General features: G+C 40.7%; 1 protein-coding gene across 3 annotated transcripts in view; it reads right to left on the bottom strand.

Annotated features, from left to right (window-relative positions):
- The window catches only part of RPS6KA2 (ribosomal protein S6 kinase A2), a 297,537-nt gene that overhangs the window by 70,266 nt on the left and 213,117 nt on the right, over window positions 1-14,154 (bottom strand). For all 3 annotated transcript variants that reach the window (XM_069852241.1, XM_069852243.1, XM_069852242.1), the window contains 3 exons: window positions 8,594-8,674; window positions 7,692-7,771; window positions 4,585-4,691 (listed from right to left, as the gene is read on the bottom strand). In XM_069852241.1, the coding sequence (XP_069708342.1) occupies window positions 4,585-4,691; window positions 7,692-7,771; window positions 8,594-8,674 (268 nt within the window). The remainder of the gene's footprint in view (window positions 1-4,584; window positions 4,692-7,691; window positions 7,772-8,593; window positions 8,675-14,154) is intronic.

Consider the following 14,154-nt stretch of genomic DNA (forward strand, 5'->3'; position numbering starts at 1 on the left):
TGAAGTTCTGCCCAATTTATTAAAGCTGTAACTCCATTTTTTTTTTTTTATGATTTAAGTTTCTTTCCAGATCAGCTCATTTGACAGAAAAGTCAACACATACTTCATGATTTTCAGAAATTGTAGCCAAAATTTCATATTGGAAAGGAAACCTGAAACTTCATAAACAGCATTTGATTTGATTGCAGGCTTTGTTGTGAAAGTATCAGATAGAATGAAGCATTCAAAAATCTTCCAAAGAGACAGGTCTGAGGACACAGATGTGCTTGCAATCCCCTTGCAGCTGCTGCTGAACCACCCCCCTGCCATGGGTAAGGACACCACCACTAGATCAGACTTATCAAGGGCCTGTCCAACCCAGCCATGAACATTTCAAGGGATGGGGCATCCACAACTTCCCTGGGAAACCTATGCCAATGCCTCACCACTCATATCGTGAAGTCTTCACCCAGCTTTCTTGTATGCCCCCTTCAGATACTGGAAGGTTGCTTTAAGGTCTCCCTGGAGCCTTCTCTTCTCCAGGCTGAACAACTCCAACTCTCTCAGCCTGTCCTCATATGGGAGGTGCTGCCGTCCTCTGATCATATTTGTAGTCCTCCTCTGGACCCGTTCCAATAGCTCCATATCCTTCTTATGCCAAGGATTCCAGAACTGGACACAACACTCCAAGTGGGGTCTCACAAGTGCAGAATAGAGGGGGAAAACTACCTCTCTCAACCTGCTGGCCACTCATCTTTTGATGCAGCCCAGGATATGGTTGGCATTCTGGACTGTGACCATGCATTGCCAGCTCATGTTGAGCTTCTCATCAATCAGCACCTTCTCTGCAGGGCAGCTCTCAATCACATCATCCCCCATTGTGTACTGAAATTGGGGATTGCCCCAACCCAGGTGTAGGACCTTGTACTTGGCTTGGCTTGTTGAACCTCATGAGGTTCACACAGGCCCATTTCTATAGCCTGCCCAGGTCCCTCTGGATGACATCCTGTCCTTCTGGTGTGGCAACTGCACCACTCAGCTTGGTGTCATCTGCAAACTTGCTGATGGTGCACTTGATCTCACTGTCTATATCACCAATGAAGATATTAAACAGCATTGGTCCCAATATCATCCAACCAGCTTTTTATCCACCAGTCCACCCATTAAATCCATCTCTCCAATTTAGAGAGAAGGATGTTGTGGGGGGCTGTGTCAAAGGCTTTACAGAAATCCAGATACATCAAAACTGGTGGTTTTCCCTTGTCCACTCATGTGGCTACCCCATCATAGAAAGCCACTAGGTTGGTCATACAGGACTTGCCCCTGGTGAAGCCATTCTGGCTGCCACTAATCACCTCCCTGTCCTCTATGTGCCTTAGCATAGCTTTTACGGGGATCTGTTCCATGATGTTCCCAGGCACAGAGGTGAGGCTGACAGGTCGGTAGTTCCCAGGGTCGTCTTTTCTACCCTTTTTAAAAATGAGCAGAATGTTACCCTTCTTCCAGTCACCAGGGATTTCTGATGACTTCCATGACTTTTCAAATACCATGGAGAGTGTCTTGGCAATCACATCAGCCAATTCCCTCAGGACTCTAGGATGCATCTCAGGTCCCACAGAACTGATGTTCAGGTTCCTCAGGTGGACACAAACTTGATCCTCCCTTACAGTGGGAGCGGCTTTATCCCCCACCCCAGGTCCCCATCTTGTCCATTGACCCAGGAAGGGTGAGGAGAGCAGTTGTCAGTGAAGACTGAGGTAAAAATGTTGCTCGTTCCTCAGCCTTCTCCTCATCAGTTGATATGACGCTACCATTTTCATCCATCAAGTGGGGATACACCCTTCTACAGGTTCTGTTGAGAGCAAAACCTGCTCATTGGGGTTCTAGGACAGGCCAAAGAGAAATGGCCTGCAACTGCAGCAAAGAAATCTCCAATCAGTTGTTAGGATCAACTTTCTAGATGTACAACTGGTGGAGCACTACCAAGAGGCCTCCTATGGAGACCATGGGGTCCCCACTAGCTATTTTAAGAATAGGTTAGCAACACACCTGTGATGACCTTCATATATTTGACCCTGCCCAGGGGCAAGGGGAGGATGGGAACATCCTGGTATGGCCCAAATTTTCTTTTATCATCGTATTTAAATAGTTATCCTTCCTCAGATGTGACTTAAAAATGTATCACTTCTTTTACCCTTCAGAATGAATATTTTTTTCAGTTGTAACTTTTTTTTTTCTCCTAGTGAAATCATAGGCTGTCACACCCTGCCATCCTAGGAATGGCTGCACATAGGCTTTGCATTTATAAAGCTATTTTTAAAGGATATGCTTTTCATTCAAAAAGATGCCTTGATTTTTCCCCAGGTACAAATTTCAGACTGGGAGATTCCCCTTCCTGTACAAGAATAGTTACATTAATGTAAAGTAGTTTTATACTATGACAGTTATATCCAGATTCAACGGTTCCACTGGAATCTATTTAACTATACATCAAAGACCATATACTCAGGAAATACAAGAATGAGGGCTGCCACCTTAACTTTACACAGTGATTTTACTGTATAAGGGTCTTTAATTACACAATGAACTAATTTTCTTCCAGAAAACTCTTGTGTCAGTTGGCAGAACAGATAACACCGGGGATTTTAGCAGACTTGTACAGTGAAGGCAGGTCTCAGGTCAAATGAAAATGCACAGATAATTGGATTCCATCTTTGCCTTTTTGACATGTTTCTACGCAACAATGGCAAATCAGGGACACTTTCCTTTCCGGCTGAGCTCTAATTTTACAATTCACTGATCCCTGATTTGAGATACTGCAGTTTGGTCTGCAGAAATTTTAAGTGCTCTCACTTACAACTGAAGTCAGTGAAGGATGTGCTTTGAAATGCAAAGTGACACATAGTACTGAGAACACTGAAAAATCAGGTTCTCAGTATCTCAAATGCAGTGAATAGTTTTGACACACACTTAATTTTCTCTTCAGTTTCTAACTTCTAAAGCAAGAAATTACAGCATGTGCCTATAAATGTAACAGCGCTGTGACTTATATTTGAATATACAGGCTCATATTTGGATGTCTTCTAATAGCAGCTTCATGTATCATGTCTTAATTTGAAAAACAGCTTCATCTAACATCAGAAAGAAAAGTAGTGCATGAATCATACTAACAGTCTCTAGAAACAAAGTTTAGAACTGAAAGCCTATAATTTGAGTTATTCTGTAATATGCATGGTTGTTGATGCTGAAAGAATAAAACAGTAATTCAGAATAAAGTTGAAACATAAAAGCTGCTGGCAGACAATGCAACAGTACATGGCAGTGTCAGCAACAGAATTCTGTCTATCTGCATTTCATACTACATGACAAACTGGTACCTTCATCCCTCCAGTGGTTTGATTTGGAGGATGACTCCCTCTTTTGCCAAAGACTCTGGTTTTCAGGGCAAGACTGCAACTTTCAGTCACCTGTGAAATGGTCTCCAGTCCAAAGGACTGAGAGCTCTGGTTACGTACAACTGTATGGATTCACATAGTACTACCACTATATTGCTGTTGTAGCCAAAACATAAAATTGAATTTATAGTTTAAATCCCATTGTACAGTGTTGTAGATAAATAACCTCCTTCCCTTCAACTTCTCACCTTCAAAATGCACCTTCCATTACTCTCAGTCACTTATTTTGGCCATAAGTGTGAAAGCAATAGCACTCTATTTTAAGGGAAGAGCTGCATATTTTTAAACTTCATGTCAGAGAAGGAAAAGGCTGCTCTGCTGTTATACAGAAGTGTGAACAACAGTTCAGCAGACTGCTCTCAGTGGTCATCTTTTTTAAATGATGGTGACCATTACATTAAAAAGGATGGTAACTTTGAAATGTTTCAGCCTGTTTTATTGGAGCTGGCACAGAAGGTGCAGGCAAAGTACCAGGCAAGAGGAATGGAATAAAACCAGTATCATGCCCCGCCCAGTGACAGTACAGGTGTCATTTAGTCTACTGTTGTACTGCAAAGAAAAATTCCTCTATAGCATTATATTAGGAAGACAAAATATCTGCAAGTACAAACAAGAAAAATTTTGGGGAAAATATTTTGGATTACTTTTATTAAAGTGTTTTTAAGATCCTGATTATCATGTCTCCCATGAGCTAGAATGCACACTAGTTTTCAGAGATGCTAATTTACTTTAAACAATGGCTACAATAAAACTGAATTATGTCACAACATATTTTATATGAGCTGGAAGTGAGTTGGTTTGAGCATTTCATACCACACCGAGGGGAAGGCCATATTAAATGCTGCAAATAGAGAACGATGTTTCTGAAGTTTAAGGGATAGAGATCCGAATCCCATCCTTTACCAAACTGAAGGCCAGGCACACAAAATCCATGTCATGCTGGCATAGAGTCAAAGTATTTGGCCTTGTGCTAAAATGATATGATAGAATGACCCTATTTTTGATGGTGAGGGTCTCATGTATAGAGTCGCAGATACAAGACGGAAGGCAGAGCTCCTGGCACCTTTTGACTTACTAGGATGATGAGGAGCAGAAATAATCTAATACTTCACATATTTATGTTTTCATTTGCTCTTTCTCATTGACTTACTTTTCTGGTTTTAGATCCCTGTAAATAATTCCAAGACCATGGAGGTGGTCTAACGCCAAGGCCAGCTCAGCTAAGTAGAATTTGACATCCTCTTCTGTAAACATCACCTAGAAAGAAGGAAGAGAAGAACATGTCTATTTACTGGACAGTGGTGGGCTAGTTTGTGTTAAACAGACAAGGGGAAGGAATTGCCTAACTCGGAAGGACTATCATATGAGATTCAATTTTCCATAATTTGTCCAAGTTCATATTCACAACTGTTACCAGATTCTCCTCATGAAACAAAACTCGATTTGTCAAATACTTCTGTTTCTTAAAACATGCTGCTCTCATTCATATAGATCTGTTTGATCTATTTAGATTACATTCTGTCACAATAATATGAATAAGGTTCTAACTCCTTGGCCTTTGGAAATAGATGACAAATTTCAGTATGTTCTGTGCAGCCCTTATTGTTCACATCTCTCTTTATTTGTCAAAATTTTGGCATTTGATTACCAAATTCCTGCAGCATAACATGGGGTAACATCTTTGGGGAAGTGAAATGCTTCCAGATCTGAGCAGAATACATGGAATGAAGAGACTCAGAGATGGTTTAAAAATAACCATGCGTTGAGGGTTCAGGGAATCACAGCACAGGTGCCCTAAGCAGTGATGTGTAGTTTAACACCCAGGGCTTGATTAGGTCTAAACTGAGGGTAGTTGTTTCCTTTCTATAGCTGATATGGACACTGCTAACATTGAAAGCTCTGTTTTAGGTGGGAAGAAACTTCTGTAATTGAAAAAACATGAAGCTCAGAAAAACTCAGACTGCAAGAAATCCCTTATACTGGATGTTATTAAGTTCTCTTTAACGAAATGTCAATACATACTGTAATAATAATGCAGAAAATGGAAGCTGATAGATTTGGATACACAAGTGTGAATACTCTGTATGACAGAAGTAAAATGAGTCAGTTCAGTAAAAATCTACGTATCTTATGTAGTGGAAAGTTTCTACTGTAGAAGTTGCTAAGCTTATTTTTAAAATTAAATCTTTGCTCTTGGAAAGGGGTAGCCACTACTTGAGTGTTCTGAGAAACTGCAGACGGGTGAGAGCAAAAAGAGAGGATTCAGAGAACAGATGTCACATAATTTAATTAAGAATATCACTGCAAAGTCTGGAAAGAAAAAAGATACAGAAGCAAAAACTCTGACTAAAAATTTAAGTGGTCTGAACACAAAAACTGTGTTAATTATCAAAATAAATTTAAATTACTTATAAGATTGAAAATAAATTATGTAGATGAGAGGAAGTCAGTAGAATTGGGGAAAATCTATTCTATACAGATACACTCATCTAAATCTCAGAAAGACAGAGCGAGATAAAGACAAGCTTTGCATGCACACAGCCTGTAGTAGAAGAGATGTGGCTAAAACTCCACTGAAATCAATACTGTTGGACCTAATCTGTAATTAAAAAATTGCAAGTAATCTAAGTTTTCCCACAACAACTTCTTCTCTTGTGATGCCTTGCCACTAAACTGCGGCAAAGTACTTGTAGACAAGATGAGCTGCAAATACTGAAAAGAGATATATGTTAAAGGACTGTCAAGTTAAGAGGACTTGTCCTTAATAGAATAAAGCAGAGGAGGCTGTGTTTTGCATTGGAAAAGCTTTGGGGAAAATGTGAAGTTTTAAAGCAGTGCACAATCTGACCTGTTCTCTTTCACTTTCAAGTTCCCTACTGTGCAGAATGGGTAACTGCCCTCTGCTGTCAAGAATCACTTTTCTCTCTTCTCCCATGAAGCTGAAGAGGCCCTTGCTCAGACAGTACACTGTGTCCCAACAAAGCCTGACAGCAGGATATTTTCATATTCTTTATTCTGTTTACTTGTATTAAAAATAACTGCTACCAGGTACTAAGTACTTACACGAGTATTATTATTTGGCAGTGTAATTAACCTGTTACTAATATCTTATCACATTAGCAAACAAGCCTTGCAGCATGACACCAAATCAAGAATTACATGGAAAAAGAAAAAAAGCTAGGGAACTTTTCAATAAAAGTATTGTTCTCACAGTTTTTTTTACTTCATCAATAACTCCCCAATACAAGAATACCAAACATAGCTTTCCCTAAAGATGACAACTGATATGCCCCTATTTTATCTTTAAAGATTGTGTGTTAGGTGGTTGATTGCACCCCTGTCCCCTCATCCTGGGAAGAGACTGAGGGCTGGGCACATAATGTTGGTGACAGAGAACACCAGGGTACAGAGAAGCTCCTGGGGGTGGCAGGGCTGTGAGGCTAAATGCAGGAGGATGCACTGCTTCAAGCAACACTGATGACTGGCTTGAGGAGGCATTTGGAGACACAGGCAAATACTAAACGAACCTAGAGAACCTGCCACTATCTAGGGGCATCAGTGAGACTCAAGTTTGTACTATTTCCTGGCTGACTTTCTTCTCCAGCAGCAGCATTTCTCCAGGGTAGGGGCTGTGGAGGACAGGGAAGGGATAGGAGCCCATGGAGGTGATGGAAGCAGCACGTGTCCCCAGGCAGGCAGGAGAGGAGCCAGCGAGGGGTACAATAGCCAGCCTCCAAGCCTCTGTACATGGCCTCCAACCTGCTCCTAGCAGCTGCTGCAGGAGATAACACTTCCCCCTAGCTGATGCCCTGCTGTCTGCACAATTGCTGCAGGAGTTGGCGCCTGATCAGTGGCCACCTCTTTCTGCTGGCAGTAGTTGTGTTTTTACAGTGCTTCTGTGCCCTAGTTTGGGGCAAAATGTATTGGGGATTGATTTCTCTGACTGTTTCTCATTGTATCCAAGATATATTTTGTAAGCAGTGACTCTATGGCTATTGTGCTATGAGAATAGCTTAGCAGCAGCGTTTTCGTTTTTTTTTTTCTACAGCTGTGATGCTTACATACTATCTGCTGCATTAGCTACGGCATAATTCAGATACAATAAAGAACACATTTAAAGGTCTAAGATGATACAGCTCTATTATATATACATAGCAGGACTATTCCCAAGGCCATTTTTAATTCCCACCAACTTTATCTGAGTTCTTGAAAACTAGGAGAGTGTTTCATTTCTAAAGTTAAAATCTACCAGCTTACCTCTTTGGAGAGTCTTGTGAAAAGGTCCCCTCCCCGCAGGAAATCTAGTATTAGATACAACTTTCCCTCTGTTTGAAATGCTGCATAAGAAAAGGATGGAGATATTGGAAGTTTGAATCAAGATCAAGTCTCCAAAGAATTATTCTTGTTGACTAGCAGTGTATCATTCATGCTGTTAGCTTCCCTGTCATTTCATCGCTTTGAGAACAGAAAAAAAAAATAATTTCTGTATAGAATTAAGCAATTGAGCTTTGATTGTGGGGAAAAAAGTGGTATTGGTTGGGAGACAACAATGCATTACTAATACATTCCTTTCCATGTGAAGCACCTATGAATTAACATTGCACAGGGTACTAGGAGGCACTGAGGTCTAGGCATAGAGAGAAGCTCCCAGACTTGCATGAGATGGGAGCCCACACTAGCCATTATGTCCTCAGAAGACCTTTTACAGTAATAATGAGGCTCCTCAGGGAGCAGTGAGGTGGAGGAAGGTGGAGGAAAATAACTCCAGCAAGATACCACATTCATATAAACACATATTAAAATTTGGACTGGTGCTGGTTATTAAAAATATTTTTTATTTAGATTCTGTGGTTTTCTAAATGATACCTGGCAGCAGGTGAGGGAGTTGGCAGATATAGACTCACCAGCTACCCCACCAGCACAATCCATCACGTTAGACTTTACGACAAATGTATCTTAATGGAGGAATGGCTAAAACTTACATATACTGAAATTCTCCTTTAGCATAAATGAAGATTTTCACACAGGTAGTCTCTATGATTTTGTTAGAGAGAGAGTCATAAATAGACAGGGGGTATCTGTATGAAATTATAACATATCCAGTTACAGTTCCCCAACCAATTTCAGAACAAACATGAGTTATATTTTATTATAGTTACCATAATGAAGCTTGACTATAAAAGGATGATTCACTTCTGCCAAAATATCTCTTTCCATTTTTGATCGTACCCGATCCCGAACTATAAAGGAAGAACAATAAGAATAGAGACATATTAAGAGGAAGCATGGTCATGGGATACAGAACTGGAATGAGGTTCAGGCAACTTGGATTCAACTTCTCACTCTGTTGACAGCTTGCAGTCTGACCTTTGGGAAATCATGCCACTCTCTAGTACCCCCTTTTTCTGTCTGTCTTGTTTATGCAAAAAGTAAGCCCTTCAGCAAGGTGCTATGCCCTCCTCTGTAGAGGAAGTCCTAACTAAAGCACTACAATATTACAAACAGGAAGGTTATTATACTTTACAGAAGAGAATGTTAGTGTGAAAATTAAAACTATATAAAATTAATAACTCTACCTTATTTAAGGTTAAAGAGAATGTAGCAGTCCCAGAGCTCATCAGGTTAGACTTGTGTAAATTAACTTCTTGTTTTGTGCTTATGGTAGCAACATTTATGAGATACCACTGATGAGCACTCTCTGGAAGTGATTTATATAAAATACTTTAAGCTTTCAAGAAATGACCCAAACAATCAGTAATAAAAAAAAGGATTCTTTAAAATAGAAAAACAATTTTTTTTCTTGTAAAAATTGTATGATAACAGTGAGAAAAATACTTTTTGTGGTTGAGATGAATAGAGAACAAGAGAAAAAATAGTTACAGAGGTGAGCTGGGTTCAAACTAATCAAAACCAATGCTGGAGATTTCATAGCAAACACCTTTAGGAGAATATTCAGGCACTGAAGAGGATTCAAGTCCCCACATTATCAGCTCTTGAATGCATCTACAAGAAATGTTCTAAGACTACTTTGGGTGGTAAAGCTTGAGATTCCAGTGAGATTCTGTTATCACCTGCATGCATTATGGATCTGCTGAGAAGCTGAGAATTCTCAGCTTCCAAATAATGAAAATACCATGATGAAATCACATAGTTCATTGCTGTACTTCAAAAAGTGATGCAAGGAACTAGGTCCAGAACAGCTGATCTAAAAACCTTAAATGGGAGTGGAGGGATACTTGGATTTCTTGCTATTTTGATACTTCACCCATGTCAACAGCAATGTAAGCTTTACTAGCACTTGGACAGCTGGGCATTGGAGAATAATCTATGTGGTACATATCCCATTAAGCTCGGTTAGTAAGACTAGCAAAGTGCCTCTTTTCATTTGCACTGTACAGGCATGAGATTAGGCTGGCAGGATGGCAGCACTCTCTCCTCTTCCCATCATTTCAATCTCTGAACAGCTAAAGGCACAGTGGTGCAGCCAGGTGCTTTGCTGAAGCCTCTGCCCTGTGCCTTGCTCACTGTTGCAGTGGCCATCTCCTTGGTGGGTACAGGTGGCGGGTACGGGATGTGGACCTGTCAGGCTGCCATGTCACCTTCCTCCCCATGTGTTTACAGCAGCCACATCAACATTAAAGAAAAGACTACGTCACCACAGAAGACAGCCTCTTTATCTGGAGTTGTGGCCCTGTAACTGCTCTGAACATAATCTCTTCAAAACTTGCTCTTATCACCACCTTCACAGCAGCTGCTAAAAAAGATAACTGGAACCTGTAATCAGGATTACAACTTGGTACATGAGTTGGTGACATGGTCTCCCCATCTTCCACCATCAAATACTGCCTGATTTGAACCCTTTGAGGGCAGAAGCAATATAGGCCAGATTTTTTTGTAGTCCTACCACCAAAGAACCTATTAATCATATTCTCTAGAAAGGTAAATCCAGCTCCTTTCTTACATTTTTTTCCTCTTACCTTATTACTTCCATATGTCTGGGCTGTGCCTGATTTTAACCTGCAAAGTAGCCTCCCTAGAGGTGCCTACCTGCTTGCACCACTGTACATACCACTGTAAGAGTCAGTTACTGCACTATATGCTGCACATCCATTTTAATGATACTGAAAAAAATGTGCAAGGTTAAATCCCTTCTCCTTTGTGCTTTATTATCAATTCTGTTATTGCAGGAGGTAAGATTTATTTCCCTTATTCCAGATATACCTGGAAATAGGAATTCCTTTGCTCTTCCCCCCTCTTGTAATTTTGAGATTGGGGCAATGTGGGTGTGATATACAACAGTAAAAGTCTTAAAAAGAGATGGCACTTTCACATAACATTTCAAGGCTCTGGCTCCATCTGACTTTTCTGTCATCTTCCAGGTACAGTGAGTAGGACACTGCCTTTCTTCTGCACTTCAGAGATTTTTTTTCGAGTATTTAGTGGCTCCAGTCTGCTCCACTGAGGGTGTCTGACAGTCAAATAATTAGATTAATTTGCTGAAGCATGATCTGAATTAGTTCTGGATGCTTATTCAACCTGCTAAATCCTGGCTATGGAGGGACTCCTCCAGCAGCATTAGAAGAGATGGACAGAATCTGAATAGCTGCTGCAGTGTCAGGGATGATGAGGCCTGAAAATTAAAGATCTTTACTTCTACGCAGGTGACCAAGCAAACATGCATGTCTTTGCTTGGTCTTGTTTGGGAATCAGTGAACATGTATCACCATGAATTTCTCCACTCACTTCCAAAATGATTGGATCTCTATCAAGGACCTTTTTCTATGGGTTCTTCTCTGAATTAATTCCTTTTCTCTGATGGTCTTACCAAAGAGCTGCAACAACAGCATGGGAGCTCAGTAGCCTCAGGAAAGATCACTGAGTGGCTCAGTTCTGCACTGCTCAGCACAGGGCTGTGCTCTCCCCACACAGGTACCTGCCTGGTGCTGTGGAACAGCCTCTTCTTCTGCCCACCCCTTGCCAATGACAGGGGACGTACACGACAGGCACAGAGGAAAGTGCAAATAACTCAGCTCACCCATCCCCATTCCAACCACTCGCAGGGGCCTCAGTGCAGCATACAGGTAGCTTGAGTAGGCACCCTGAGAGGCTCATCTATAAGGGTAAAATACTCATTAGAATTACTGATCATCTGTTAAACTATTGCCCATTCTAAACAGTACTAAATTTGGTTTGAAAGGTGAGGTTTGCCACTTATCTTTAAATTAAACATCAGACAGAGGCAGAAAACATAAACTGGAACAATGAGCACAAAGTCATGAAGAATTTTTGCATTGTCTCAGACAAATCAGCTATTCCTGAAATAAATAATTCCTAGTGTCATGAGACAGAAGAGACTAGACTGGTGGAGCCTGTAAGAGCAGAGGAAGCATCTGCTACTCTGAATTAAAAACAGTTTCCATTTCCAGATATTAATGTAGTAAGAAAGAGAAGTGGAGGCAGCTGAGGATACATGCAAATAAACAGAGCTTATCCACTTCTGTTTGTCTACCTCTGATCACCAAAGAAGAGGATGTTACTGCTTACTTTATTTAACAGTGAATGCTTAAGGAGAGGGCTTTATTTGAGGCAGGAAATTTTTCTTCTTGGGCTGTTTTAATTTTAATAACCATGAAGTACAGAAAGGAAAGGGGATAAGGGAAAAATATATTCAAAGCATTTTCCAAAGAAAGAAAACAAGTTCCTTCTCAATAAGAGATGAGCTGTATATTTTCTGAAAAAAAGAAAATAAAACTGTAATACTGCTTCCCTCTCTGAAACTCTCATGGTTGAGATTTAAATATGGAAATATAAATTAAATTTTAGCCAATGAACTTCTTGGTCATATGTCTCACTTGAAAACTAAGAGTCAGTGCATCTCTAGCTATGTACACTGGTAAGTTACCATGATCTAGGGACATCCCTTGATGTACATGTAAAGACACTGTATCAGTTCAGCAGGATATTGAGCCAAAACAATGAGAACTTTAATAAGTGAAACTATGGCCTGCAGGAGCTTTAAAGGGGGAGTTTATTGAAGAGACACTAATTTATTCACTGCAATACTGATTAAAATTGTATAGCTGAATCACCATAAGGGGAAAATAACTTGTCATATCTAGTGACTGGATAGCCCTGTGAAGTTAAACTCCATTCAGCCATCGGTTTCAGTGGAGCCAAAGTATTACTTCTGAGATCTCTTTGGCCAAAGAATAACTTCCAAACATTTTTATTTAACTGTACCTTTCTCACTGCTCTCCAAAGTAATTCTTAGCTCTACTAGAAGAAAATCTTCTAAATTTGCATGTTATATTTTGTTGGTCTTTTCTCTGTCTTAAGACTTACCTGGAGTAAAAGCTGACTTTTCTACTTCAAGAGAAGTAATTTTCCATTTAACTTGCAGCACAGTTCTGGGTTTTGCATATAGATTTGGTGTTACAAGGCATGAAGGTTTTACCTACAGTCTTATACTAACTAACATATGCATCAAATTTAAATTGGTATTGACTCAATTTTCAAATGTCAAATAAAAATGAAATAGCTTTTCCTTTCGCACTCCTTCCAGGGCTGAAACCCTCCAGAGCCCTGCATGTGTCCCACAGCACACTTCCCTTGGTGACAGCTGGATCCTGTCAGAGGATGGGACACTTTAAGTTAGTGCTTTTATGACTGATACCTTTTTCCACTTACAGCTGTCCTCTATAAAATGTTCTTGTAGAGAAAGATCCAGCAAGGAAGGGTGTATTACAGACATCTTAATGAACTACCTTAGGTAAGGGCACTGAGCTGCAAATCAGACTTAATAAACACCAAAATCCTCAAAGCAGTGAAACCTGTCTTGAGCTCACCCATGGGAGGAACCATGGTGTGGTGCATCAGTGCTAAGTCACAGGAGATGAGATACATGTCTATGAGAAAGACCAGCGTGGAGCAAAGGAGCACGTCTGTCTCCATCATGCCTGTTCTAGGGATCAGCAACAGTGCAGGGAGCTGGGCTTTGCCTGTATCTCCAGATCATGTGGAGATGTATGTGAGATATTCAGACTTACACCGTAGGTGCAAAACTTGAGTGTTGCTCTCATCTCTTTTAGTCAACAGCATGGGGACCCAGAGTCTCATTGGTGAAAGATTTTCTGTAGGTGTTAGCTGAGGTCCAGCACAATTCTGCTTTGCTCATGACCTCAGTTGCTTGCAAGTTCATGCCCTGTGAGTGTCTCTGACTTTGTTGCAAATGCAAGCAAAGCACTTGTGTGCTCCAATAGGCTTCTGAAGTAACTAAATGACTTCTAGCCTAAATCCTGCCTTAAAAAGGGGATGGGGATAGATTTCGTGAGCTCTGCAAGGCACCTAAAGCTGAACACAGTTCTAACATTTTTCAATAGCACTAAAGCAATATTATTTTTCATAATTTGGTGCTAGCTACATAGTTCCTTCTACAGCTCTAGACATAGCATGAATACCTGCTAGCTGCCTTGTGGCACAAGGGCCTGGTCCCTCCCCAGAGTCCTCTGGAGGTGGCTCAGGGCAGTACCTGGTGCTCTGATTGCTTCGCTGAGTGGGCCACTGTCTCTCCACTGATTTTGAAGGCAGCATTCTTCATGAGAACCAGGTTGAAAATTGGTATTTGAAAGCTTAATTTTTCTTTTCTTTTGGAACTAGGAATGGGTCGTCAGACAACGGGTTTGGTACCACACTGACTTGTCTTTATGGCCTTTTGTGCTTT

This window comes from Phaenicophaeus curvirostris, chromosome 2, assembly GCF_032191515.1.
Source record: "Phaenicophaeus curvirostris isolate KB17595 chromosome 2, BPBGC_Pcur_1.0, whole genome shotgun sequence".
In the NCBI taxonomy this organism is placed as follows: domain Eukaryota; kingdom Metazoa; phylum Chordata; class Aves; order Cuculiformes; family Cuculidae; genus Phaenicophaeus; species Phaenicophaeus curvirostris.